Source organism: Jaminaea rosea, assembly GCF_003144245.1.
Source record: "Jaminaea rosea strain MCA 5214 unplaced genomic scaffold BDZ90scaffold_7, whole genome shotgun sequence".
Lineage (NCBI taxonomy): Eukaryota > Fungi > Basidiomycota > Exobasidiomycetes > Microstromatales > Jaminaea > Jaminaea rosea.
In genome coordinates this window covers 647,889-670,151 of record NW_020289981.1, presented here as the reverse complement: position 1 = coordinate 670,151, position 22,263 = coordinate 647,889, and the positions used below count along the sequence as shown (strand labels likewise).

Genomic DNA, 22,263 nt, shown 5'->3' with positions numbered 1-22,263 from the left:
TGGAGCTGTCTGAGCCTGAGCCTGAGCCTGAGCCTGAGAGCCTGACCCCGTGTGGTACCCCGCACTTCCTTCTGCGCCGTCATCCCACTTTACGCACCTCGTCGCTCCTCGCCAGCCAAGTCATGACCATCATCAAGTCCAGCGGCCCTAGTGTCGGCACCTATCCAGATGACAAGGACCTCTACACCTTCATCTTTGAGCGTGAGTACGGCGTGACCATAAAGTAGCAGGCACGCACTCATCCCCAAACCTCTCTCCATCTCGCCCCCACACCACGCAGACTGGCCCTCCTACCGCTTCGATCCACGTACCAAGTCCCTCCCACTCCTGATAGACGAGCCCACAGGACAAAGCTGGACATTTGAACAATGTCGCGATCGAGTAGACCACTTAGCCGCCGGGTTGCGCGACCAGCTTGGAGTGCGCCGCGATACAGTCGTATGCATCTTCTCTCCCAACTCCGTCGACTACCTCATCGCCATCCTCGCATTGCACAAGCTGGGTGCAGTGGCCAGCTGTGCTAATCCGGCATACAATGCCAGCGAGTTGTCTTACCAGATCGATGCGAGCAAGAGCACGGCCATCTTCCTTGGTGAGGAGGCACTGAAGGTTGGTGGGGAGGCGGCAGAGAAGGCCAAGATGAGGAAAGACCATGTAGTTATCATGCAGACGCCGAGGACCACCCAAGGGAAGGGAGCGTTGAAGGGTGGAGCGAAGAGGGAGGGAGAGGCGTGGTACCTCGAAGGACTGGTGGCGGAGGGGAGGGATAGTAAAGAGCTGCACAAGGGGAGGGTCACACTCAAGCCGGGCGAGGCGAGGAAGAAGTTGGCATTCTTGTCATTCAGTAGTGGGACTACGGGGTTGCCGGTGAGCAGATGCGAGTGCGCGATGCGAAAGAATTGCGGCTGACCACGCCTTCTTCCCCCGCCTTTTCCTCTCAGAAAGTGAGACCTGCTCCGTACTCGGCAGCTACTACAGCCCGACTGATCTCCTCTTCCCCTCCTCGCTCACTCGTTCGCTCGCGCTCTCTCCTTTGCCGCGCTCGCAGGGCGTCATGATCCAGCACTACGCTCCCCTCTCCAACATCCAACAATTCGCCTCCTTCAACGGCATGATCTCGGGCAAGGGCACCCGCTTCCTCCCCGGTCGCGACGTCTCACTGGGCGGTCTCCCCTTCTACCACATCTACGGCCTCGTAGTCGGGCTCCTCTGGACCTTCTACTCCGGCATAACAAATGTGGTCCTCCCGCGCTTCTCGGGCATCGAGCCAATGATCAAGACGACGCTCAAGTACGGAATCACGCTCTGGTGGCTCGTCCCGCCGCAGGTCGTGCTGCTAGTCAAGGACCCAAAGGCCAAGCCGTACCTCCCACAGCTGGCGAAGCAGGTTCGCTTCCTCATGATCGGAGCAGCGCCGCTCAGCGACGATGTCTCCAAACAGCTTGACAAGGCTCTTCCCGGCGTGGACTGGGGGCAGGGCTATGGGATGACCGAGTCCTGTACCGTCCTCTCTATGCATCCACCCGGCATCAAGCCAGTGTACGGCTCCGCTGGCCGACTGGTCAGCGACGTGGAGGCGCAGGTAGTCTCGCCAGAGGGCAAGGTCCAGCCCGTTGGTGAGCTCGGCGAGCTCTGGGCTCGTGGGCCCTCTGTCACCCTTGGCTACCTGAACAACCAGAAAGCCACCGACGAGATGTGGGTCAAGGAGGGCGGGTGGCTGCGTACTGGGGACGAGGTGAAGTTCAACGAGAAAGGGGACATGTTCATCCTCGATCGCCTCAAGGAGCTCATCAAGGTGAAGGGGTTCCAAGTCGCTCCCGCTGAGCTAGAAGGGTGGCTCCTCAATCACGAGGACGTAGCTGATGCGGGCGTCATTGGGCTGCCAGACGACATGAGTGGGGAGATCCCCGTGGCTTTCGTGGCATTGAGCCAGACGGCGAAGGAGAGAGTGGCCAAGGATGGTAGTGGAGAGGAGGGCAAGATCAAGGAGGGACTGATGCGATTCGTTGCCGATAACAAGATTCGGTACAAGCATCTGGGGGCCGTTCACATGTGAGTCATGAGCGGTAAGACAGCGAGTAGATCAGCGGGCTGACACTCCTTGTTCTTCCTCACCACGCCACGCTAGCATCGACGCCATTCCGAAGAACCCAAGCGGCAAGCTGCTGCGTCGCGAGCTCCGTGAGCAGGCAAAGAAGCTGCCAGCCCCGCCGAAGAGCAGCAGGTTGTAGCCCCTTGTAGTCCTGTAGCCTTGTGCTTCTTCTCGGAACATCGTACTCTTATCGGCTCCTCTATCATTAATTCACAATTCACATGCACGCACGACAGCGAAGGCGAACAAGAGCAAGCTTGTTCGATCCGCGCAAGTGATTTGCGTCATGATCCATGCTCATTCATCGTGACTTTGTTCTCCTCGGTCGTCTCAGCGAGGGACCAAGCGCGGGAATCATTGGCACGATGACGGAGCGGTCCAAGCGTCGCTGAGTCGTCGTCTGGCGGCGAAGCCAAGGCAAGCGAGGCGAGGCGTGGCGAGGAGGACCCTGCGCTCACCGATGATCCGGCGCGTGTCGAGACCCTCATCGCGATGAGCCTTTCAAGACTCTCGTCACACTCGAGCGCTCTCTTGTCGTCATAGAGTTGGCGGGACTTGGGCCAGCCCGTCTCAGTCTATAAGATGCGAGTGATGCGTGCTCGAAGCCTTTCCCCAGCTCAATCGACTTCTTCTATTGACCCACTCATTCTCCGTTCAACATGCTCGGAAGAGGCAACGTCAGCACGATGAGCTCTGGCAACCACACCAACACGTCCTCGTACGGCGCAAGCGGCGGCGGGCGAGGAGGGCGCTCGATGGGCAACTCAGCGGGTGCGGCTACCACTGCGCCACGCTCTGGTGGTACCACGGGAGGAGGTGGAATAAGCGGCAGTGGCGGCCGCAGCGGGGGTGCGACGACCAACAACAAGAACAGCTCTTCGTACGGAAGTGGTGATGGCGGCGGGGGAGGCATGAATCAGTCGCGCGCCAATGCTGGCAGCAACAACAACAACAACACCAGCTCGACGCACAACCGCTCCGGTGGAGGAGGCGCTACAGGCGGCGGTGGGATGAACAGCGTTACCAAAGGCGTGTCCAAGATGGGCATGGGCAACAATAATAACAACACCAGCTCCAACGCTCGTTCCGGCGGAGGCGGCACCAACTCCACCTCTCGTCAAGGAGGCGCCATGGGCAACAGCAACTCGTCTGGCGCCAACCGTACCACCGGTCAGGGACAAAGCCAAGCCCGCTCCGCCGGCGGACGAAGCACAGGGACGGCTACGACGCGCAATACCAGCACGGCCAAGGGAAACAACTCTGCGGCAGGGAGAAACAACAAGCCTGACGTAGGAGGAGGGATCGGAAATGTCGATACCGAGTTGGCTAAGCCTTGGAATGTGAGTCTCGTCCTCTGCACCCACTCGTCGAATCACCCTCGCTGATCGCTGACTTGACCGATGTGCGGCGGGCGCACACACGCACGCACGCAGGACGAACCCCTCGCCACTGGCCCTGGGTCAGGCTATGCCAAGGGCAAATCGAGCGGGCCCGGCAGCACAGCGAGGGACAGAGGTGAGCCGTACGTCAAGAAGAGTAAAGGAAATACCACCACGGGCAGTGCTGGTGGTGGAGGTGGGCAGGGTGGGTTGAGGAACCAGGGATCGCAGGGGAATGTGAGGGGTATGGGTGGCGGACAGGGCAACAATCATAGTAGCTCGCAGGGTGGAGGAGGCGGTGGTGGTTATGGGTCGGGCATGAATAGTACCACGAACAGCAACAGCATCAACACCAACAACAACTCGAGCATGTCCAATACCAACTCGAACTCCAACTCAACCTCCGGAGGCGGGTACGGCAACACGTCCAACTCCAACTCCAACAGCGGGGGCGGGTACGGCTCGACCACCAATTCCTCGTCCAACAATAACAACTCCGGCGGAGGCGGTGGCGGCGGCGGTGGCGGAGGTGGTGGCAGTGGCAGCGGTGCGATGGGCTCGTCGATGTCCTCCAACAACAACGGTGAGAAGCAGACGATTCCTGGAGGTGGCTCTGAGGTTGAGCAAGGTAATGACGACGCAGGTGGTGCAGGCGAGGGCGAGGGCGAGGGCGAGGGACCAGGCCTAGCCTCCATGGTGGGCGGACTGGCCTACGGGGCCCTCGCGTGGGGTGTGGGTTCTCTGGTCGGTAGGTCCGGAGAGGAGGGGGAGGGGGGCGCCAAGCAGCAAGATGACGATACGGCTGGTGAGCAGCACCACGACACGGCTACGCGCGGGGGAAGAGGGTGAAGGGCGTCGAGTCGAGTCGAGCAGACAGGGTCCACTCGGCGTTGAAGAAAGAGGATCGATCCTCATCCATCCCACATCATCTGGGGTACACAGAACTGACACTGCCTCTCCATCTCTGCCCCCTCTACTTCGCTTCGCAACCAGGCAACTCCTCTTCGTCCAACAACAACAACAACTCCAGCTCGTACGGCTCCGGCGGTGGCGGCTCCTCCGGGGGCAACCAGTCCTCCTCCATGTCTGGCGGACTCAACTCCTCCAACGCCAACTCGAGCAGTGGAGGGAATAACGGCTTCTCCACCACCTCTGGCGGTAATGCGACCAACTCCAACTCTAATTCGAACACGACGTCCTCGTCGTACGGCAATACGTCTTCCAACTCCAACCAGAGCAACAATGCGTCGTCCTCATCCTCCTCGAACAATAACAACAGCGCCTCGTCGTCGTCGTACGGCGGCGGTGTCGGCCAGTCCAGCGGGAACAAGGGTGGCTCTGCCTTTGGCTCCTCCTCCTCGGGCGGCGGATATGGCGGCGGCGGCGGCTCTGAGCAGCAGAACAGTAGCAGCAGCGGCGGCGGCGGCGGCGGCGGCGGCGGGAACCAAGGGTCCTCCGGGTCCAGCTCCTTCTTGTCCGGCAGCGGTGGCGGTAGTGGCGGCGGTGGGAGCGGTGGGTACGGCAATGAGTCGAGCAGCGGAGGTGGTAGCGGGTTTGGACGACGTTGAGGCTGCGCAAGGCTAGGCCATTGCTAGCGCGATACCCGCCTCGCGTACCCGGCTGTTTCCCTTTCTCGGCGTGACGATGAAGGCTGCTCCTCCTTTCTCTTCTTCTCTGAAGCAAAGCGCACGATGCTACATTACGATGCGCTGCTGCTACCCTTTTCTCTTTTCTCGCCTGTCAATCTTGCCTCGCCCTGCTCAGTCAAATATCAGATGCCTCTCTTTGCTCGACATAGCGCGCCTAATAGTACGCAACGCTATGCAGCAAAGCATGGGGATGTCTCTCCTGATGCTCGTCGAGTATGCGCGTGATCTCCTCGTCTACATCTCCCGCCTCGTCTATCCGTCTGCAGAGCTCTAGGATCGCCTTTCCCCCCACGAGGGCTTCTTCGTGGTTGTCCTTGATTTCGACATTGATGACATGGACGGAGCGATTGAGCTCCCCGTTGCGAGAGAGAAGATCCTCGCATACGGCATCGAAGCACTTTTCTTCGCAGGTGATGACCACATCCGCCGTCTTGCGCCCTTCATGCCATCGCTCCGGTGCGCGCTTGATCCGTCTATTGCGATCAAGCATGGGCAGGATGCCATTCTGCGTGTACAAGCCCGTATCCTTGCCCTTCAAATCCTGATACATCGTCTCGTACGGCGTGCCAAAGGTGTACACGTTTGGCTGATCAATGGCAGGCCCTGGCAGTCGAACGGCGGATCCCGTGCCGGCGGAGAAGACGTTGAGGCCCGACGAGGAGAGGACATTGTGCGCTTCCATTGAGCGATTGTTGTTCGAGGCGCAGACGACACAGAAGGTGGAGCGGAGTGGATCCATGGCTGATTCTTGCGGGAGGGGGACAGGCGTGCCTGATGCCGCTGGTGCGGTGCGGAGGGGGGCGGTGGATGCCATTGTGGGTGGTCGCGGGTGCAAAGAAAGGAGCAAAGACGCGCCGAGACGACTTTTGGTGTCGAAGACGGACGGGAGTGGAGACGAGTCGAGACGAGCCCGTCGAGACGAGATCGACGGACAGAGAGGGACGTGCATCGATTTAGCTCCTTCGTTCCTTTGCTTTGCAACCACAACTACTCGCCGGCAATGACGACCAGCGGCAACGCTCACAGCGAGGAGGATGGCCCGCGCTTCCTCAACAGCTTCAGACCCAAGGTCGAACATCTCGTCGGAAATGCCATCCAGCTGCAGGTACCAGTCCAACGGGTGAGTCGAGGCGAAGAGGAGCGTCGTGCCACATCTCAAGCTCACTCGACGATTGCGCATTGCCATTCAGACGATGGAGCTGCTGCGAGACCTCATTGAGAGAGAAGTGAACGCTGCTCCTGTATCGTCCGTCTCCCCTAATCCGCATCAAGTGGCGAGGATGTACGCGGCAAGTAAGCATATACGCGCGCGCTTCGAGGCGACCAACCACTCCTTTGCTCACGTCCTTCTTCGCATACACACGCAGTCGTGATCTTAGCTTTCACCCTGAACTACGCGCTCCTACCTTGGAGCGCTTCTCTCCTCTCTTACGCCATCACCGACCCGAACGGCCTCGTCCCCTTCCCATATTTCATCGCCGCCCTCGCCGCCTTCAACAACGTCGAAGGACCCGACGAAGCAAGCGCACGAGATGACCCCGTCCTAGCAGACGCTATTGTGTCTCGCGCCGTCGAGAAGGGCTCATCGCTCACGTACTCGCAGCTCGAAGAGGCGTGGGACCTGCTCGAATCAATGGACTACACGAGGAAGAGGGACAAGACGGACTTGAAGCAGGAGATCAAGCCAATGATGAGGCGATTGCGCACCAGGTCGAAGGGAGCTGGGGTCTTATTGCAGATGATGGAGAGGCTCTTCCCTGATCAGGAGCAGGAGCAGGGCTCGAGCTCGTCGACAACTTCTGCGCAAGTGCAGCCGTCCGCGCCGCAATCGCTACCCACTCCAAGTGCTCATCAACTCGCCATCCAGCACGCCGCCGAGGCGGCTATCATCGTCCACTACCTGGGCAGCGCCACTGTACCCTGGCAGCAGAAGGTCTCTCTCGCCTCTCACTTCCTTAATGTGCGTCTCTTTGCCACATTTTCGTCTTCCGAGGATCAGCATGCGCGCACGCACGCCGCCTTCTACACCAACCTCCTCGACGCAGCTTGCGCCTCCTCCTCCTGGTTACAGGTGCGCTGCGCTCTCCTGCCCTGCCTCTTCGCCGAGCTAGAAGGGGAGAGGACATCCAAGCACGACGCAGGGGAAGCTTCATCTGCGCCTTCGTCACCCGCGCCCGTTTTCACCGCATTGGAAACACTTTCACAGCGCCATGCAACGCTCTGCGCGCCCATCGCCCGGGCATGTCAAATCCTTCAGCTATTTGACGAGTCGCAAGCAGCTAAGCTACTTCGGCCGAGCGAGGAGCAGGAGCAAGAGCGACCCGCCACCCTCTTCACCTCGCTTCGCTCTGAAGCACAGTCTCACGGCCAGAGCACAGAGTCGCTTCTCTCTCAGCAGCTCCAAGACGCGACCTCAACACGCAGCATTATCTCGAGTCTCTCCACAGCCAACGATCCAGCCGACTACCCGCTCGCGCTCCCCCTCTCACAAGCCCTCCCTACCATCCTTCAGAACGCGTCCACTTCCTCCCTCCCCACCCTCGCGCGCCTCTGTGGAGCACTTCTGGACTCCCCGCAAGCCCTCCAGCTACTGCTGCTCTTTGTCACTCCGACGCAGCTACTGGACCCGCTCCATCCGCTGGTGGAAGATGACGAGGCTTTGCTGCGGCTGCAAGGATCCGGCGGCGCTGGGCAGGGGGGATCGGGAGCCGAAGGGGAAGACGAGGAAGAAGAATCCGCCATGGTAGGACGGGTGCTCTTGTTCGTTCAGACCCTCCAAGGCATTCAGCGCAACGGTGGCGGCTCTTTCAGCCTCGGATCTGGCCCCATCCCTCCGGACCCATCCGCCAACGACCCTGTCCTCCTCTCCCGCTGGATCAGAGAGCTCTTCGACTCAGACGGCGTCTCCGACGAGCTGATCAAGGACTCGCCACCGCGCATACTCCTCTCCTCGTCCCTCGTCCCCACCCTCTTCTCCCAGGCGATCCATGCCGCCCAGCTGGGGATGATAGACGAGGAAACGCTCAAGAGCGGGCTGAGCGTGTTTCTTCAAGACATTCTCAGCTTCGCCTTACCCTCCGGCCTGAGATGGCTGATCAGGGAGCTCGCCGCTTCCCTGACCCTGGATGAGGAAGGAGCAGGTTCGGGCGCAGGTACAAGTGCGCACGCGGGAAGAAGGAGTGTATTGCTCATCGCGACGCTCGAAGTGTTGGTGTTGGACGACTCGTGCCCTCCTGCGGCTCTCAGGCTCGCGGAGGGTGAGTGGCGCAGTGTGGGGAGGAGGTTGGATGCGCATGTGAGCAGGCCTGTGAGGGGTGGCGATGAGCCAAACTTCCGGGCGCGTGTGGACATGTTGAGCAACAAGTTCAAGACGGTAGCCGGGGAGAACGCTTCGTCCCACAATGAGGGTGAAGACAGGCTGGCCCTCAGCTCGGACCTGCTCGCCCTCTTGTCGCTGTCAGGGTCATCCTCTGAGGGCAACCTAGATATCTTCGAGGCGGACCGTCAAACGGTGCAGCCCCTCCTGGACTTCCGGCTCGCCCAAGCCCAGACAACGGAAGACCAAGGCCAAGGGCGGATGATGGGCCTGACGGCGCTACGACTTCGCGAGATTCTCTCCCCGTTACTCGACTTCCTTTACACCAGCTCGAGCTCGAGTAGCGCAACCAAGGAGCTCGTCTGCGCGGCATCGTACGCGCACTGGCACTCGACCCTGACCCTGGCGAAGCTCGCGGAACAAGAACGAGGAGGAGCGGGGACAGATCCCTCCAACGCAAACCTACCGAGCCTGAACCTCGACCTAGACATACTCATCGAGCGCTGCGTCCTGCTCCCTCTGAACCTCCAACCCAGCGAGGCTGACGTCGCGTCAAGCCTGGACAACCACGAACTCGCAGCGCGGTGGAGTCTTGCAGGCCGCCTGATGGGACATTTCCTCTTTGAGCGACCGCGAGGCCTAGCAGCCATAGCCGATGAGCAGGAGGGAGGACGAAACAGGGGACAAGGATTGGCAGACATGCTCGTCCTGCTGGCTCATCGCACCCACGCCCAACTTCGTGCGGCTAAAGAGGGCACGGGAAGGGAGAAGCAGGCTCAACGAGCACAAACGGACGTGGATGCGCGTGAGCTCATCGAAGCTTTGCTGCGCGGGATGAGGGGCGTCCTACCGCCGGGGCGGAGCGAGGCTGAGGCTGAGGCTGGACCAACAGACCTCTCCGTCAGTGATCGTCAGGAGGTTTGGGCTGCAATACGCTCCTTTGAGCGCCAGCTGACTGATGCGCAGAAGGTTCTGAGCGAGGAAGTGAGGCGGGCGAACAGGATGATTGGCCAAGGTGTGTGAGAGAGAGGGCAGTCTCATTACAGCACCAAAGGATATTACGTGGATTGAAGGACAGAAAGAGAGCAGAAGGAGGGGGAGCATCCGGACATCTTTCCCTCTAATCACAAGCGCTCGCGTCTACATCTGCGCTCGCTCCTCTCCTCGCTGCTCCTCCACCGCAGTTCCCCATCCCAATCGCTCGGCAATGGCGCGCAGTATCTCCTTCTCCTCATCGCTACTGCCGTCCATTCTGCCCTGAAATTCGCGCACCGCCCCGCGCATAATGCTCCTCGCCACCTCCTCGTCCTCGACGAAGCACGCTACACAGCTCGAGACGCTGTTGAGCCTCCTCTCAAGCTCAGCCGCGCCCTCACCCTCACCTGCGACTCCCTTCCTCCCCGGCGCCTCGAGCTGCGCAACGATCTCGTCCAGAACAGAGCGCGTGCACGCTGCGACATCTTGCGCCAATGCTCCTCCCACCCCTACCACGCCCGCGGGCTGGGGTGGCTGCTCCCTTCCCCCCGCAGAGCTAGCCCAACCGCGCCTGACGGCGTCCAACAGGCCACCCACAACCTTGCTCACCGCACCGACATCGAGCGTCGGCGGGCCTGTCCCTCCCGATGCCGCGCCCAGCCCTGTCATCAAGAGCTCGTCCGCCCTGCAGGGCTGTGCGAGGCTCAGGTCCACACTGGCGCTCAGCTCGCGCAGGAGTAGGCTGGAGCGAAGACGATAGAGGGAGAGGTCGAGCGAGTCCCTCCCTTGACCTGGCGGGGCGGACTGCTGACGACGCAATGTTCCTCGAACGCACTGCACTGCTTCGACGCCCAGCTCGGCGAGGGTGGAGCGCGAGAGGACGGGGTGAAGAGTGTGAAGGATGCGGAGGGCGCGGGAGAGGGGAGCAGGCCAGGTATTGAGTGTAGAAGAGGGGGGAAGAGAGAAGAGGACGATGCGCTGAGACTGCGACTGCTGCTGGGCGTGCTTGCTTGAGGAAGGTACCGCTCCGACTTGCTGCTGATCATTCGTGTGCTCCTCCAGCGCACGTTGCGCCGCTGCCTGTAGCACGCCGACGCCCAGTGACTCTCTCGCTTTGCGTTTTCTCCTCCCTTTACTCTGCACATCCGCGTGCACGTCCACCTCTGCATCCGCGGCTCGAGCTTTGATAGCTCTGATAGCATGCAGCATCTCCCCCTCATCCGCCGGCGTGTATCCCGCAACGTCCCTCCCCTGCAGGATAGCGCGAGCGCGAAAGGTGAGTCTCGCGGCAATGTCCGAGTAGACGGGCTTAACAAGAGGGCCGTGTAACCAGGTGCGCTCCGCTGTTGCGCCCTGATGATCGGGAGCGGGCTCCCAGCGAGGCAAGAGCGCAGTGAAGTCGTGCGGATCGTTCACGGAGAAGAGAGAGGGCATCTTGCCCTCGTGCTCATCGTCGTGACCTGCCTCTAATACGGTTTCAGCAAGCCGGGCAAGCTCGCTCAATCGAGACTCGGCATAGATGCGAGGGTGCAGCCGGTCTGAGAGTTCTTTGCTTAGGGAGCTGAGGAAATCGAGCAACCCTTGAGGAGCTCCCTGAACGTGAGCGTGGGAGGTGGTACGGATATCGAAGAAGAGGGTGTAGAGGCGATACTCGCTGCCGAGCAAGGGTGTGAGCATCTTGAGACTCTGAGAGAGGAAGAGAACCAGCGGTGATTGCGACTGCGTCTCTGACTCCGCACCGCCCGCCGCCTTTGCCGCCCTCCCTTCAATCTTTGCTAGGGCCGCGCCAATCAAAGGCAGAAGCGCGTTGCGCCTCGAGTCAAAGTAGGCTGCCCTACAGTCGGACAGTAAGGTGTCGAACTCGGTGAAGGTGGGTATGTGGATTTCGTCCTCTTCCTCGTCGGCCTCGCTCCCAAGATGAGCTCCTTGGTAGTCGTGAAGCATGCTCGACTCGTCAAGTGGTTCGCCGCGCGAAGATGCTCCATCGGCGTCGCCGCCATCTGCGTCTGTGGTGTCCTGGTTGCTCCCGTGCTCTCCCCCTCGAGGACGAGGACGAGTGCATCGCTTCGTGATCTCGGCGAGGACGGAGCGTACCTCCTGCGCCGCGTTGACATAAGAGGGATAGAGGATACCCAGCAATCCCGCGTCTGCAAACTCCATTAGCGTCCCATCCTGTCCACCAGCTGGCAGAGCCTTCCCCCTCTCTTTTAGCCCTGTAATCACCTGCGCTCCCAATTCCTTGAAACGACCCACAACCCACATCCTCGCCAGCGTCCCACCTCGCGTAATGCAATGCTCAAACCTCAAACGATGAACAGCCGCATCCCTCCAATGCGGGCGCGCGCGCACGAACTCGTACGCCGCATCGCACTGCGCCATAGTTGGTCCGAACCTCTCCGATAGGACGACCTGGTTCAGATTGGGCGAGGAGAGGAACTGGGTCGCTTGTGGCAGGATGGAGTAGTAGGACAGGTGGGAATCGAGGGTCGAGACCAGGTGGGAGAGATGGTGCGAGGAGGTACGACCTGAGGAGGAGGATTCGGATTCGTTGCGCAACTCCTCGGCCGTCTCCTCTACTGAGCGTGAGCCCGCTTTGAGCTCTGCGACATTTATGCGCGCCGATTCTAGTTGACTTAAGAGGGAGGTGGTACGCTCCGCGGCTGAGATGATGTGGGAGAGTTGGGCGGGTGTTGATGAGGTCATCGTGGAGGAAGGAGCCCGACCGGGAGCGGGATTGGGCGGCGGCTTGATGCTTTCCAGCCAGGGCAACAGAGCGGACGAGGAAGTGATGGGCTCTGAAGGGAGTTTGATCGCAGAGGAACTAGGGCCGAGCACCGCGGCCGTATTGTCCCTGTCATCAGGGGGCAATCGAGAGGTGGAGGCATTATTACTCTCCTCATCCTCCTCCTCCTCCTCCTCATGACTGGTCCTCGCAGTCCTCGCATCGCTCTGTTGGCACCAAGCGGCCAGATGCGCCACATTCTCTAGCTGTGCATCTCCCAGCAGATCGCGCGACCATGCTTCCAGGTTGAGTCGAGCGTCACCCCCTGCTGACGCCATTGCCGTGAGTGAATCGTGTCGTTGGCGCTTGTCCGGAGTGGAAGGAAGGGAGGAGCAAAGGCGGAGCGAGAAGCAAAGCGCAAAGGCGCATGGCTCGAGCGCCAGTCGAGGCTAGCCACGCGTGAGGGGCCAGTTGGGTCGGACCGGAAGCAGCCAGTCGACGTCGAGAGGGCTGACGAGTCCCACCTGGCCTGAGCGTCGAGGGTCGGCACTCGCTCTTCCTTACCACCATCACCATCACCTCTTCCTCCTCCACCCACACGCCATGGCATCCCAAGGCACAGGGTACGATCTCTCCTCCTCCACCTACTCTCCAGACGGCCGTATCTTCCAAATCGAGTACGCCCTCAAATCCGTCGACCAGTCCGGAACGGTTCTTGCCATCAAGACGAGCGATGGAGGCGTAGTGGTTGCGGTGGAGAAGCTCGTAGCTACAAAGTTGCAGGTCCCGGGGACGAACAGGAGGTGCATGGGAGTCGATCGACATGCGGGATTGGTGACGGCGGGACTTGTGGCGGATGGGAACCATTTGGCGGGGAGAGCAAGGGAGGAGGCGAGGGCTTGGAGAGACACATATCGCTTTCCTGCGCCGGTAAAGGCGTTGGCTAATCGTGAGTTGGAGCGAGGAAGTGTCCCCTAGCATATACGCGCTGTCCTTGCTCACATTCGTCGTCGACCCCGCCCCCACGCGCGCAGGCACCTCACTCTACATGCATGCCTTCACCCTCTACTCCTCTGTCCGACCCTTTGGACTATCCGCCCTCCTCTTCGGCCGTGACCCAGAACTAGGCGCTCAGCTGTACCTCATCGACCCCTCCGGCTCCTACCACGGCTACCGTGGTGCCGCCCTGGGCAAGGGGCGTCAATTGGCAAAGACGGAGATTGAAAAGTTGGACCTCGATACACTCACCCTCGATCAGGCAGTCAAGGAGGCGGCTCGCATTGTGTACAAGTGTCATGATGAGAATAAGGACAAGGACTTTGAGCTCGAGATGGCTTGGGTTGGGCCAAAGACCAAGGGCGGTAAAGGGGAGGTGGAGATTGTGCCCAAGGACGTACAGGGGGAGGCGGAGCGATTGGCTAAAGAGGCGTTGGATGCGGACATGGAGGACTAGAGGAGAGATACACGATTTTGATCAATCGAAGCATTCACAACCAGCCCCGCAACCAGCCTCATCCTGAATCTCTTTTGCACTCCGCTCATCCATATCTACATCTACTGCTCCGCGGCATACCCCCTCCTATTATCCGCATTACCACTGCCCTTCGCACCCGCACCAACAACCTCCCTCCCCTTCTCGGCAACCTCAGCCACAAAACCCCTGCCCATCCCACTGTATCGCCCTCCTTTCCTATTCCCACCCCACTTCCCCTTAACCCCACCCGGTCCCCTCCCATTCCGGCCGGAAGTCCAACCACTCCCATCATACCGAATATTCTCCTCGTACACACCGCGGTTGAGCGTCGGGTAGGCTACGAACTCCACCCCTTGATCGAGGATAAAGCGCAGCGCAAAGGCGAGGACACCCGTCCACAACAAGAGGTAGGTCGCCGTTGGTCCCCCCTTACCGCCGTGCGCCGCCGCCTCCTCCTGACGCGGGAGAGTGGAAGGAGCGACATTGTGCGTGTGATGTGGGAGGATCGCTGCGAGGATGAGCATGCTGAGTGCAAAGAGCAGGACATAAGGCATCGCACGGACTGTGAGGGAACGCTTTGTTCCCTGCACTCCCTTAGCGGGTGTCCATGCGCCTGTGAAGAGGTCGTACCCATCCTGTCTCGGTCCGTCGGTGAAGTTGTTTTTTACGTAGCGCGTGACAGAGTTGACCCCGTCCTGCGCCGCACCACCCCAGCTGCGCTTCCCTGTGCGCGTGAAGTCCGTTTTCAGCGCACCAGTGCCGGAGTAGGCGAGGGAGACGCCATCCGCATGGTCTGCCCAGACGTTGCGGAAGAGGTACCTGCGTGCGGGGGCGAACGAGAAGAGCGGGGTCGAGGCGAGTGAGGAAGAAAGGGAAGACGGGTGTGAACGATTCAAGTCAGTCAGGCGTCGCACGTCACTGAAACAGTCACGGGTGCTTACATGAACTTAGCATGCTTGGGATCATCCACCCACTCCTCCTCGCCGAGAATCCCGGCCTTGCGCAGCTGGTAGGTAAGGACCCATTTGCCCAGCGTAGACTGGACGACGTTTGTGCGATCGAGGCTGTGCACATTTCGCGAGATATTTAGGTCAGCTTCATTTCCTCTCCCTCTTCCTTATCACGCAGCTGAGCGCTCTTGTACGTTGGCCCTGCCTCGCCTCGCCGCGTTCACTACTCACCAGTCCATGCAGTTCGTACGAACGACGGAAGACTGCTTAGAGACATTCTCGCCGTCCCCCTGGAACCAGTCGGAGCTGCGTAGACCCATCTTCTCCAGCTTGGTGACCAGGTCCCAGACCTTTTCGAACTTCATGCCCTGGCAACGGCAGCGACGGAGAGAAGGTGTGGCTCAGCTTCGTTTCACTCTACGCTACGCCCTCGCCTGCTCACCTTGCACTCGTGATGGAAATCGTAGTACGTATAGTGGACCCGGTCATTGGCCAAGCTTCGCACCGCCCTCTCATACGCATCCTTGACTGCCTTCTCGTACCCCTTTTGATTGACGAGGTTCACCAGATAGTTGTCCCCATACGTAGCCACCTGACGCTCAAAGTGCAGTCGCGTGGCATGTTGCGTCTCCTCTCGCTCCATGACGACCAAGTCGGGCTTGTAGCGAAGATTGTTCACCTCAGCCCAGTACACGGGAACCGAGCCGCGCGTCTGGACGTAGCTGAACTTGAGTTGCCCTGCCTTACCGCTAGGGACTTGAGAGGCGGACCCGTCCAGAAGGACAAACTGTTCCGTCTCGTTGAAGTTGCTGACATTCCCCTCCGCATCCACCCCGCGCGAGAAGTAGCGAGTGCCAGCTCTATGTCTTGATCGTCTTGCGATGAGCCCAAAGAGGAAGTCGTGCCCATTGATACTTGCCGTCTTGAGGGAGAGGAAGCCGAAGATGCACGGCAAGATGAAGCGACCTAGATCCGTGCCTGTGTTGGAGGTACAGGCCTCGATGAGAGGGGAGGAGAGGTGTCGATTCCAGAAGAAACGCTCGTCTGCCCTTTGCCAGGGGGCGCCACCGGGTGGGAGGCTGGATTGACGCTGCAGCGAGCTCGTGAGGTCCCAGCCATAGCTGAAGTAGAAGGGGGCAGAATAGAGATGCCCCTTCAACAGCTCAATTAGCGTCTTCTCGACGGGATGCTTGACAAGCAGGCTCTTATCCGCCTTGGCGCTGATGGGGAACAGCCGGAAGTCCGTGGCCATATACACTGGTGCGTCTTTCGTGATGTTGGTGACGTGGGAGCGCGAGGTGATGACTACGAGGAAGTGGGTAGTGTGCAGGGGGAGGAGGCCGAGGATCCCCAAGACGGAGAGGGTTTTGCATCCTTTTGTGTAAGCTGGGAGGGTCGAGGAGAGGGAGAGGGCTGGCGGGTTGGAGGAAGGATCGGACTCGTCGTCGTTTCGGTTGATGATGAGGTATTCTCTGTGAGAGGAGGGGGACGAGAGAAGCCAGTCAGGATGACCATTCGAGGGCGTCATTCACCCCTACACTGCACCGCGCCGCACTCACTTGTCTGCCCCTCCACCACCCATGGTAGGCTCGAAGACGTAAGCCTGCGGTGAGAGGTACAGCTTGTATGCCTCCCAAGGGGCCATTGTCTGCCTTTTCGCTGTTGAGCTCATGATCGTCGTCGGCGTCAGAGTCTTTGTGTACGATGGACTGAAGCAGCGACGGCGTCGTGTGGGGAAAAGAGGAAAGAGAGAAGTAGTGCGCTTTGCTGCGTCGTCGTGTGGAGTCGCCCTGGCTGATCAACGTGGCCGAAGCGGGCGGAGATTGGAGGCGCGTGAGAAGAAGCGGCGGCGGCGGCGGCGGCGGTCAACGCAATCGACTGGTGGTCCCCTCTATCCGTCCGTCGTTGCAATCAATCCAACTTCTCGTCTCTTTCCGCTCGCTACCTCGTCGTCTCCTCCTTCTGCCAGTCCTCTCGGCCCTCTTGGCAGCCATGGCCAACAGGACAACAAATACAACCATCTACGTCGGTGGCTTGCCCCCTTCCATCGACGAAACATCTCTCCTCTCGACTATGCAAGTGTTTGGTGAAGTGGTGGATGTACAGCTACCACGAGAGAAGCGCGCGGGGGAGGGTCAGCAGGCGGCAGGCGGCGGCCCTCACAGGGGATTTGGTTTCGTCGTCTTCTCCACGGGGCAAGAAGCGCAGGATACCATTGATAATATGCACCACAATGAGCTGGCAGGGGTGAGTGGGCGTCGGCATCGGCGTCGATGCTGTTGGGCTGCATGTATGCTGACCTCGATTTCACGACGGGCACGACGCGGCGCAGCGAATTCTCAATGTTAACTTGGCCAAACCGCTCAAGACGACCGCTGCAGTAGGAGGGACAGGTGGGAATAGAGCGATTTGGGACGATGAGGAATGGATCAAGCAGCATGCCCAGCCCCTTGAGGGTGGGGGCGAGGCTGCAGCCGCGGTGGTAGAGAGGGAGGCCTGATTGGCAAGGACTCTGGAAAGTCACAATTTGTACTTGTATCGTAGGCAAGGCTATGCTTGGGTCGAAAGCTTGGGAATGAGGGCGTGTGATTGAGTAGATTAGATTAGGCAGTGCCGTGCTGCAGCAGCAGCTGGAAGATGTAGCTATGAGGCAAAGCAAGGCAGAAGCAAAAGCACAGCGCAAGAATGGGCAGCTAGTTGACGTCGTCGCATCATCGCCGTCCTGTCACCTCCTCTTCCCTACACATACGCAGCTCGTCAAGCTGCCCCACAGCCGTGCCCACCAGCTGGTCGCCCTCGCCCCTGTATCAGCCCCTTCCTCCCCTCGCCCATCCGCGCCCAGTGCCGCTACGCCCTCCATCCCCTCGAGGCGGGGTGTCCTCGGCCGTGCCATAGACAGCGGTGTGGACTGACTGCGCACCATAGAACCCTGCCTCCTCAGCAGTGGCGTAGTCTCGTTCGCTCTACGACTGGGACCGTCCTGCTGATGCTGCTCCGTGGGCGCTGCTGCCGCTGGGGAGCCATCACTCCGATACGAGCTGCTGTGTCGCCTAAACCTGGGTCGACGCCTGCGCGCCAGCTGTGCTTCTCCATCACCTTCCTCATCGCTCTCCATGTCTCGGGACGAAGAGCGCAAGCTGTAGCGCTCATAATGGCTTCCTACGCGCGGCTCGGCCGATCCGCTTCCGCCAGCCAGATCCTGGCCCTGACCAGGAGCAGGGAGAACGAGCAGACTACTACCCACACTGCTGTCTCTCGGACTTCGTCTTCGTCCTCTGCGCTCCGCTGCAGCCGCAGCCGCCGAGGAAGAGTCTATGACGACGTCGCTGGCAGTGAGTCTCTTGACCTCGCGGTCTCGCGAGCGAGAAGAGCGAGGACGTTGCCGGCCGCGCATTTCTTCTGCTGCAAGCTTGCGCACTTGAGGGTGCGAAGGACGTGTGCTTGCTCCTTCCAGACCTTCCATTATTGTCACGTCTTCATCCTCCTCGTCCTCGTCGCCTCTCGAGGGTAGGTCGTCTTCGTCCTCCTCCTCGTCCTCCCCATCTTCATCGCCTTCGTCCTCAGCCGAGTCGTTGCTATCTCGATCGCCCAAATGGTTGTGAGGCCCAGCCCAATGCTTTTCTGTGAAGGAAGGGGAGGACTGTAGCTGGAGTGCTCCGTGTGCCTGGGAGCGCGAGTATGACCAGGCGAGATCGCTGCGGGGGTGTGTGTAGGAGCGAGTGTTGTGAGCCAGGCAAGTCAGCAAACAGCCATTCGGACTCGACGTCAAGACGTTACGCCGCGCTACGCCGCTTTCATTACTCACAGACTACTCTTTGGGGGCGGCTGCGGGTGTTGCGGCGCTGCTCCTCCTCCTCCTCGTCCTCTATGCCTCGGCGGCTGAACACGAAGACGCTGCGAGCGTGCCTGTGCTTGCGCTTGTGTCTGCGCCTGCGCTTGCGTCTTTGCTGGGTCGCTCGGCCCTGCCTGTGGCTGCTGCGATGAGGCGTAACCTCGCTGAGATGGCATACGTGTGTTGGCGAGGTTGATCCAGGGAAGGGAGGAAGGAAGAAGTCGCGATGGCGATGCCCACTCCTTGGTCCGCCTCCAAATCCCAAATCGAAATGTCTCTTTCCTCGCCTCGCCTCGTCTCGCGACCTGCGGGCCAAATTTCAGATCTTAGTGTGTGCGTCTGTCTCGCTCTTGCTCATCTGCAGGGTAAGGCGGGGCCCAGATCGAGGCAAGGGCAGAGCCCGGAGCCCAGGTTAGAGGGAGGAGGGCGGCCGTGATTCCGATCCGATGTCGAGTGTCGAGTCGAGTGTCGACTCGCGACTCGAAGTCGGAGCTGCGCTGCGAGCGAGACTTGACAGACGCGACTCGACTTTGAGCTCTTTCCGCTCGATCCAAGCCACTCAGACTCTAATCACACTCCATCGACCTCAGAGGGAGGTCAAGATGAGCATCGACGACCCTCCCGTGGGCTCGTCGAACGATACCCCTCAGCAGCGGGAAGAGCCAGCGCAGCCGATCGCCTCGACATCTGCTCTCCCAGCTCCTCCCCAGCCTCTTGACCCGCGCAACGACCCGACCATCTTCCAGCCCAACGGGCTCATCCACTTTCCCCGCTCCGACGGGGACCCCTCTTTCGGCCCACCAAACACTGTCGTCCCACCACCTTCAGCACGGGAAGTCAATTACTACCACGTCTTCTCGCCCGACGAACGCAGCTATCAGCGATGGTGCAATGTCATTGGGCTGGACCTCGCCGAATGGGCGGGGAAAGGGAGGAAGCCGCCAGAGGGAGAGACGTGGCGTCTAGCGTCCTTTCCCAGGGACTATACCTTCACAGAACAGAGAAAGGGGCCGCGCGAGTCGCCAAGGACGGATCCGTATCTGTTCGGTATGTATGCGACTCCACATTGGGCCGGTCAATCAGGCTATATGCTGACCTTTACGCCCTCCTCGCTCGCTCTCGCCCAGGCTCAAATCACCATCGATTCCGCTCGAGCAAAGAATTTCTCCCACACGCCAAGTATCTCCTCTCTCACTCGACCTTGAACCCATTGCTGTGCGCCTGCAAGTACTGCACAGGCTCGAAGCGCGCCGTCCCACAGGCCGAGGGGGCGTATCGTCCACGTCCACAGGGAGGTAGCGGGGCGCCAAAGGCTTCGCGCGGTGAAGCAGGGGGAGGGAGGGGACGCCCTCCCGGTCGTCGTCCCGGTGTCGGCGTGGGTGCAGCAACACCTAATTCGGTGCGAGTAAAGACGCAGCTTCTCCCTCCCTCCGATCGTCGCCCCGTGCTGGGAATCAACGTGCCCTCTGCCACAATGCGGGACAATGAGCTGATGCGCACAGCGCGGGCTGCGGTGGGAGAGAGCGAAGGGTTCAGGCAGGGAGAGTTCGTGTGGCTAACCCTTGACAGACCAGTGAGGGACCCGGAGAAGGCATCGCGCTTCCTTGACAAGTGGCCTGCGCAGGTGGAGCTGGTCACTTTTGAGGCAAGAGTGGTGCGCGATGAGGGAGGAGAGGCGGCGGCAGCGGGAAGTAAAGACCCGCGACGACGAGGCGCAGGTGCGGCTGCGGCTGCAGGGGCACGGGTGGAGCAGAAGAGAATGTACAGCGTCATCCTGGTGGGCTGTCCCCTCGAGCGGGGCAGGGTTGGGGAGGAGCGACTCCAGCCTTTCCTGGCAGGCTTTGTCGACAAGGACGTCTCGTCCTCTTCTTTCGGCTCGTGGGAGGAGCACAGGTGGTTGGAGGGAGAAGGCCAAACCGAAGCGAGCAGCTCATCGGCCGGACCGCCCGGCTTCCCACCCCGCCTCGGTCTGCTCAACGCGGACGGATCAACGACTGCCAATCCGTCGCCAAACTGGACAAAGTGCCTCGGCGCCCTCGCCTTCAGCATGACTGCCTGCAACTACATGAGGGCGAGTTGGAGGGTGACCGACTTTTTCGACGTGCTCAATATCAAGGGGTTGCCCAACTATCGGCCTCCTCCTGTCTCAGAACAAGCAAGGTCGCAGCCTCAAACACAAGCCCTCGCAAGCAGCTCCACCGTCCCCGCCAGCGCGGAGCACGACGACGAGATCCGCCCAGGTCTGGCAGATCGTCGCCTCACCTCTACTGCACAGCAAGAACCCCCCTCCTCTTCCTCCTCATCAAGCACCTCTTCGCGCTGGCCTCTCCCCGGCAAGTATTGGCAGGGCCTCTTTCTCGGCCTCGAGCGAGTCTGGGTCGGCGACGTGGTGCGGCTCAATCTGGGCGTGAAAGAGGTGAGGGAGATGTTCGACGGATTGGCGAGGGAGAAACGATTGGCAAGGAGGAGCGATGCGTTTGAGGGTCAGGGAGGGAGGGAGCTGCACGGGAGTTATGTGATGCGGTTGAGGGCCATCTTTCGGGACGAGGAGGAGAAGAAGGAGGAGAGTGATGAAAAGGGGCAAGGAGAGCAGCAACAGCAACCAGAGGGAGAGGGTGACAGCACTGTCGCCCGCCCGCCCGTCAAACGTCCTGGACGACGCCCCATGCCTCGCACCCGAATCGTGGGGAGCGTCTACCAAGTAATGACCTTTGCGAGCCACGAGGCCAAAGCCAAGGAGGAGAAGCGCCTCTACGACGAAAGGGCAGCCGTGGCCAGTGCGGCAGGGGATGTCTTTGGCGGCGTTGGGCGCAAATTCGCTTTCCCTCGCCTGGACCTGCTCAGTAGCTGGGGACACGAAGGCGTCGAGTTGCCAGAGATGACCAAGTTGCAGCCGGGTTTCTTGCTCTCGCCCATCTGCAAAGAGGGCAGCGAAGTGGTGCTCGACGTCACGCACATCGCAGGGAGGCTCTATCCATCACTCGCGCGTCCCTCGCCCTCCTCCGAAGGCGATGGCGACGGCGAAGAGGAAGGCGATCTCAACCGTCTTCAACGTCTGGGCACGGACGCGCAGCTTCGCGAGGAGGACACTCAGATTGCGACGGTTGCACGCATGGCGCTTGCGGGGGAGCTGGAGGGGAGCGTCAAGAGGATGGGGATCAAGGACGAGTGGAAGGAGAGCGCCGAGGCTGGGCTGACCATGTGCTATGATGTAGCGAGGAAGGAGATTGCGGATGTGGTGAAGGAGGCGTTGGGCATCAAGGAGGATGACGGGGAGGCGGAGGCGGAGGCGGGGAGGAAGCGACCTGCTGCATCGGACGACGAAAAGGATGGAACCCTCGGAGGAAGTGTGCCCAAAGCACCCCGTAGGGTGAGCCCACCGCGTACTGCTCCCAAGTCGCCGGCCAGCTCTCAGTCTCATCCAGCCTCGACGCCAGGCCCGGCATCCTCTCTTCCCACTCCCATGGCCACTCCGAGCATAGGCACAAGCACAGCAGGCTCTCCGGCCTCTCGACCCGCAACTGCAAGCAGCAACTCTTCAGGAGAGGATGCACCCCTTCCACCCGGATGGGTGAAGCGCGTCAGTCGCTCGGGCCATGGGGTCTACTACGCTAATCGAACGACGAAGCAGACAACTTGGGAGAGGCCAACGGCGTAGGGCCTCGCGAGGGGGGCAGAGAAGAGAAGGAGGGGAGGAAGGTGCGCCACACTCTACGCTTCTTTTGCTTGTTCTCCTACTTTTTACTCCGTAATCAAAGAAGAGAAAATTCCCTCTCAGAGCTGAGCGGGAAAGCAGTAGCCAGTGGAGCCCACGCTGCATCGGAGGTTGAAAGAGGCGTAGGCGAGGCCGGACTGCGGCGCGCGACACGCGATA

The 22,263-nt window shown here is 60.5% G+C and overlaps 10 protein-coding genes across 10 annotated transcripts; 6 read left to right on the top strand and 4 right to left on the bottom strand.

Moving 5' to 3' along the window:
- The first annotated feature begins 80 nt into the window (after positions 1-80).
- BDZ90DRAFT_232520 (acetyl-CoA synthetase-like protein) lies at positions 81-2,333 on the top strand. Its single transcript, XM_025506284.1, has 5 exons — positions 81-201; positions 281-867; positions 894-896; positions 1,049-2,052; positions 2,129-2,333. The coding sequence occupies exons 1-5, from the start codon at positions 123-125 to the stop codon at positions 2,229-2,231; spliced, it is 1,776 nt and encodes a 591-aa protein (XP_025362159.1). The 5' UTR covers positions 81-122; the 3' UTR covers positions 2,232-2,333.
- A 2,103-nt stretch (positions 2,334-4,436) lies between these two features.
- BDZ90DRAFT_181902 (hypothetical protein) lies at positions 4,437-5,156 on the top strand. Its single transcript, XM_025503782.1, has one exon. The coding sequence runs from the start codon at positions 4,554-4,556 to the stop codon at positions 5,037-5,039; it is 486 nt and encodes a 161-aa protein (XP_025362158.1). The 5' UTR covers positions 4,437-4,553; the 3' UTR covers positions 5,040-5,156.
- On the bottom strand, positions 5,121-6,000 carry BDZ90DRAFT_181891 (Ssu72-domain-containing protein). Its single transcript, XM_025503781.1, has one exon. It carries the CDS (start codon positions 5,932-5,934, stop codon positions 5,275-5,277), a length of 660 nt encoding a protein of 219 aa, XP_025362157.1. The 5' UTR covers positions 5,935-6,000; the 3' UTR covers positions 5,121-5,274.
- Positions 6,001-6,120: 120 nt separating this feature from the next.
- Positions 6,121-9,459, top strand: BDZ90DRAFT_260611 (hypothetical protein; the record flags this gene model as incomplete). Its single annotated transcript, XM_025508270.1, has 3 exons — positions 6,121-6,240; positions 6,311-6,413; positions 6,488-9,459. 3 exons carry the CDS (start codon positions 6,121-6,123, stop codon positions 9,457-9,459), a joined length of 3,195 nt encoding a protein of 1,064 aa, XP_025362156.1.
- Positions 9,460-9,796: 337 nt separating this feature from the next.
- On the bottom strand, positions 9,797-12,524 carry BDZ90DRAFT_181858 (hypothetical protein). The gene is made up of 2 exons (XM_025503780.1): positions 10,517-12,524; positions 9,797-10,407 (listed from the first exon to the last, which is right to left on the bottom strand). The coding sequence occupies exons 1-2, from the start codon at positions 12,469-12,471 to the stop codon at positions 10,134-10,136; spliced, it is 2,229 nt and encodes a 742-aa protein (XP_025362155.1). The 5' UTR covers positions 12,472-12,524; the 3' UTR covers positions 9,797-10,133.
- A 202-nt stretch (positions 12,525-12,726) lies between these two features.
- Positions 12,727-13,640, top strand: BDZ90DRAFT_252832 (putative PRE10-20S proteasome subunit C1). Its single transcript, XM_025507773.1, has 2 exons — positions 12,727-13,082; positions 13,168-13,640. The coding sequence occupies exons 1-2, from the start codon at positions 12,737-12,739 to the stop codon at positions 13,584-13,586; spliced, it is 765 nt and encodes a 254-aa protein (XP_025362154.1). The 5' UTR covers positions 12,727-12,736; the 3' UTR covers positions 13,587-13,640.
- Positions 13,641-13,687: 47 nt separating this feature from the next.
- BDZ90DRAFT_220322 (putative SAC1-recessive suppressor of secretory defect) lies at positions 13,688-16,202 on the bottom strand (the record flags this gene model as incomplete). The annotated part of the gene is made up of 5 exons (XM_025504431.1): positions 13,688-14,426; positions 14,555-14,671; positions 14,789-14,925; positions 15,000-16,029; positions 16,117-16,202. 5 exons carry the CDS (start codon positions 16,200-16,202, stop codon positions 13,688-13,690), a joined length of 2,109 nt encoding a protein of 702 aa, XP_025362153.1.
- Positions 16,203-16,507: 305 nt separating this feature from the next.
- On the top strand, positions 16,508-17,117 carry BDZ90DRAFT_232515 (RNA-binding domain-containing protein). Its single transcript, XM_025506283.1, has 2 exons — positions 16,508-16,804; positions 16,890-17,117. Exons 1-2 carry the CDS (start codon positions 16,550-16,552, stop codon positions 17,055-17,057), a joined length of 423 nt encoding a protein of 140 aa, XP_025362152.1. The 5' UTR covers positions 16,508-16,549; the 3' UTR covers positions 17,058-17,117.
- Positions 17,118-17,282: 165 nt separating this feature from the next.
- BDZ90DRAFT_260606 (hypothetical protein) lies at positions 17,283-18,565 on the bottom strand (the record flags this gene model as incomplete). The annotated part of the gene is made up of 2 exons (XM_025508269.1): positions 17,283-18,252; positions 18,363-18,565. 2 exons carry the CDS (start codon positions 18,563-18,565, stop codon positions 17,283-17,285), a joined length of 1,173 nt encoding a protein of 390 aa, XP_025362151.1.
- Positions 18,566-18,917: 352 nt separating this feature from the next.
- On the top strand, positions 18,918-22,242 carry BDZ90DRAFT_279869 (hypothetical protein). The gene is made up of 2 exons (XM_025509218.1): positions 18,918-19,436; positions 19,517-22,242. The coding sequence occupies exons 1-2, from the start codon at positions 18,992-18,994 to the stop codon at positions 22,045-22,047; spliced, it is 2,976 nt and encodes a 991-aa protein (XP_025362150.1). The 5' UTR covers positions 18,918-18,991; the 3' UTR covers positions 22,048-22,242.
- The last annotated feature ends 21 nt before the right edge of the window (positions 22,243-22,263 follow it).

Excerpts from the sequence above, each read along its gene's own strand:
- BDZ90DRAFT_181902 (XM_025503782.1), top strand. The coding sequence starts at position 4,554 with ATGTCTGGCGGACTCAACTCCTCCAACGCCAACTCGAGCAGTGGAGGG.
- BDZ90DRAFT_279869 (XM_025509218.1), top strand. The coding sequence starts at position 18,992 with ATGAGCATCGACGACCCTCCCGTGGGCTCGTCGAACGATACCCCTCAG. Across the intron at positions 19,437-19,516 it reads GACGGATCCGTATCTGTTCG|GCTCAAATCACCATCGATTC; the intron begins GTATGTATGCGA and ends GCTCTCGCCCAG.
- BDZ90DRAFT_232515 (XM_025506283.1), top strand. The coding sequence starts at position 16,550 with ATGGCCAACAGGACAACAAATACAACCATCTACGTCGGTGGCTTGCCC. Across the intron at positions 16,805-16,889 it reads ACCACAATGAGCTGGCAGGG|CGAATTCTCAATGTTAACTT; the intron begins GTGAGTGGGCGT and ends GACGCGGCGCAG.
- BDZ90DRAFT_181891 (XM_025503781.1), bottom strand. The coding sequence starts at position 5,934 with ATGGCATCCACCGCCCCCCTCCGCACCGCACCAGCGGCATCAGGCACG.
- BDZ90DRAFT_252832 (XM_025507773.1), top strand. The coding sequence starts at position 12,737 with ATGGCATCCCAAGGCACAGGGTACGATCTCTCCTCCTCCACCTACTCT. Across the intron at positions 13,083-13,167 it reads GGTAAAGGCGTTGGCTAATC|GCACCTCACTCTACATGCAT; the intron begins GTGAGTTGGAGC and ends CCACGCGCGCAG.
- BDZ90DRAFT_181858 (XM_025503780.1), bottom strand. The coding sequence starts at position 12,471 with ATGGCGTCAGCAGGGGGTGACGCTCGACTCAACCTGGAAGCATGGTCG. Across the intron at positions 10,408-10,516 it reads AGAAAACGCAAAGCGAGAGA|CAGCAGTCGCAGTCTCAGCG; the intron begins GTCACTGGGCGT and ends AAGCACGCCCAG.
- BDZ90DRAFT_232520 (XM_025506284.1), top strand. The coding sequence starts at position 123 with ATGACCATCATCAAGTCCAGCGGCCCTAGTGTCGGCACCTATCCAGAT. Across the intron at positions 202-280 it reads CTACACCTTCATCTTTGAGC|ACTGGCCCTCCTACCGCTTC; the intron begins GTGAGTACGGCG and ends CACACCACGCAG. Across the intron at positions 2,053-2,128 it reads CATCTGGGGGCCGTTCACAT|CATCGACGCCATTCCGAAGA; the intron begins GTGAGTCATGAG and ends ACGCCACGCTAG.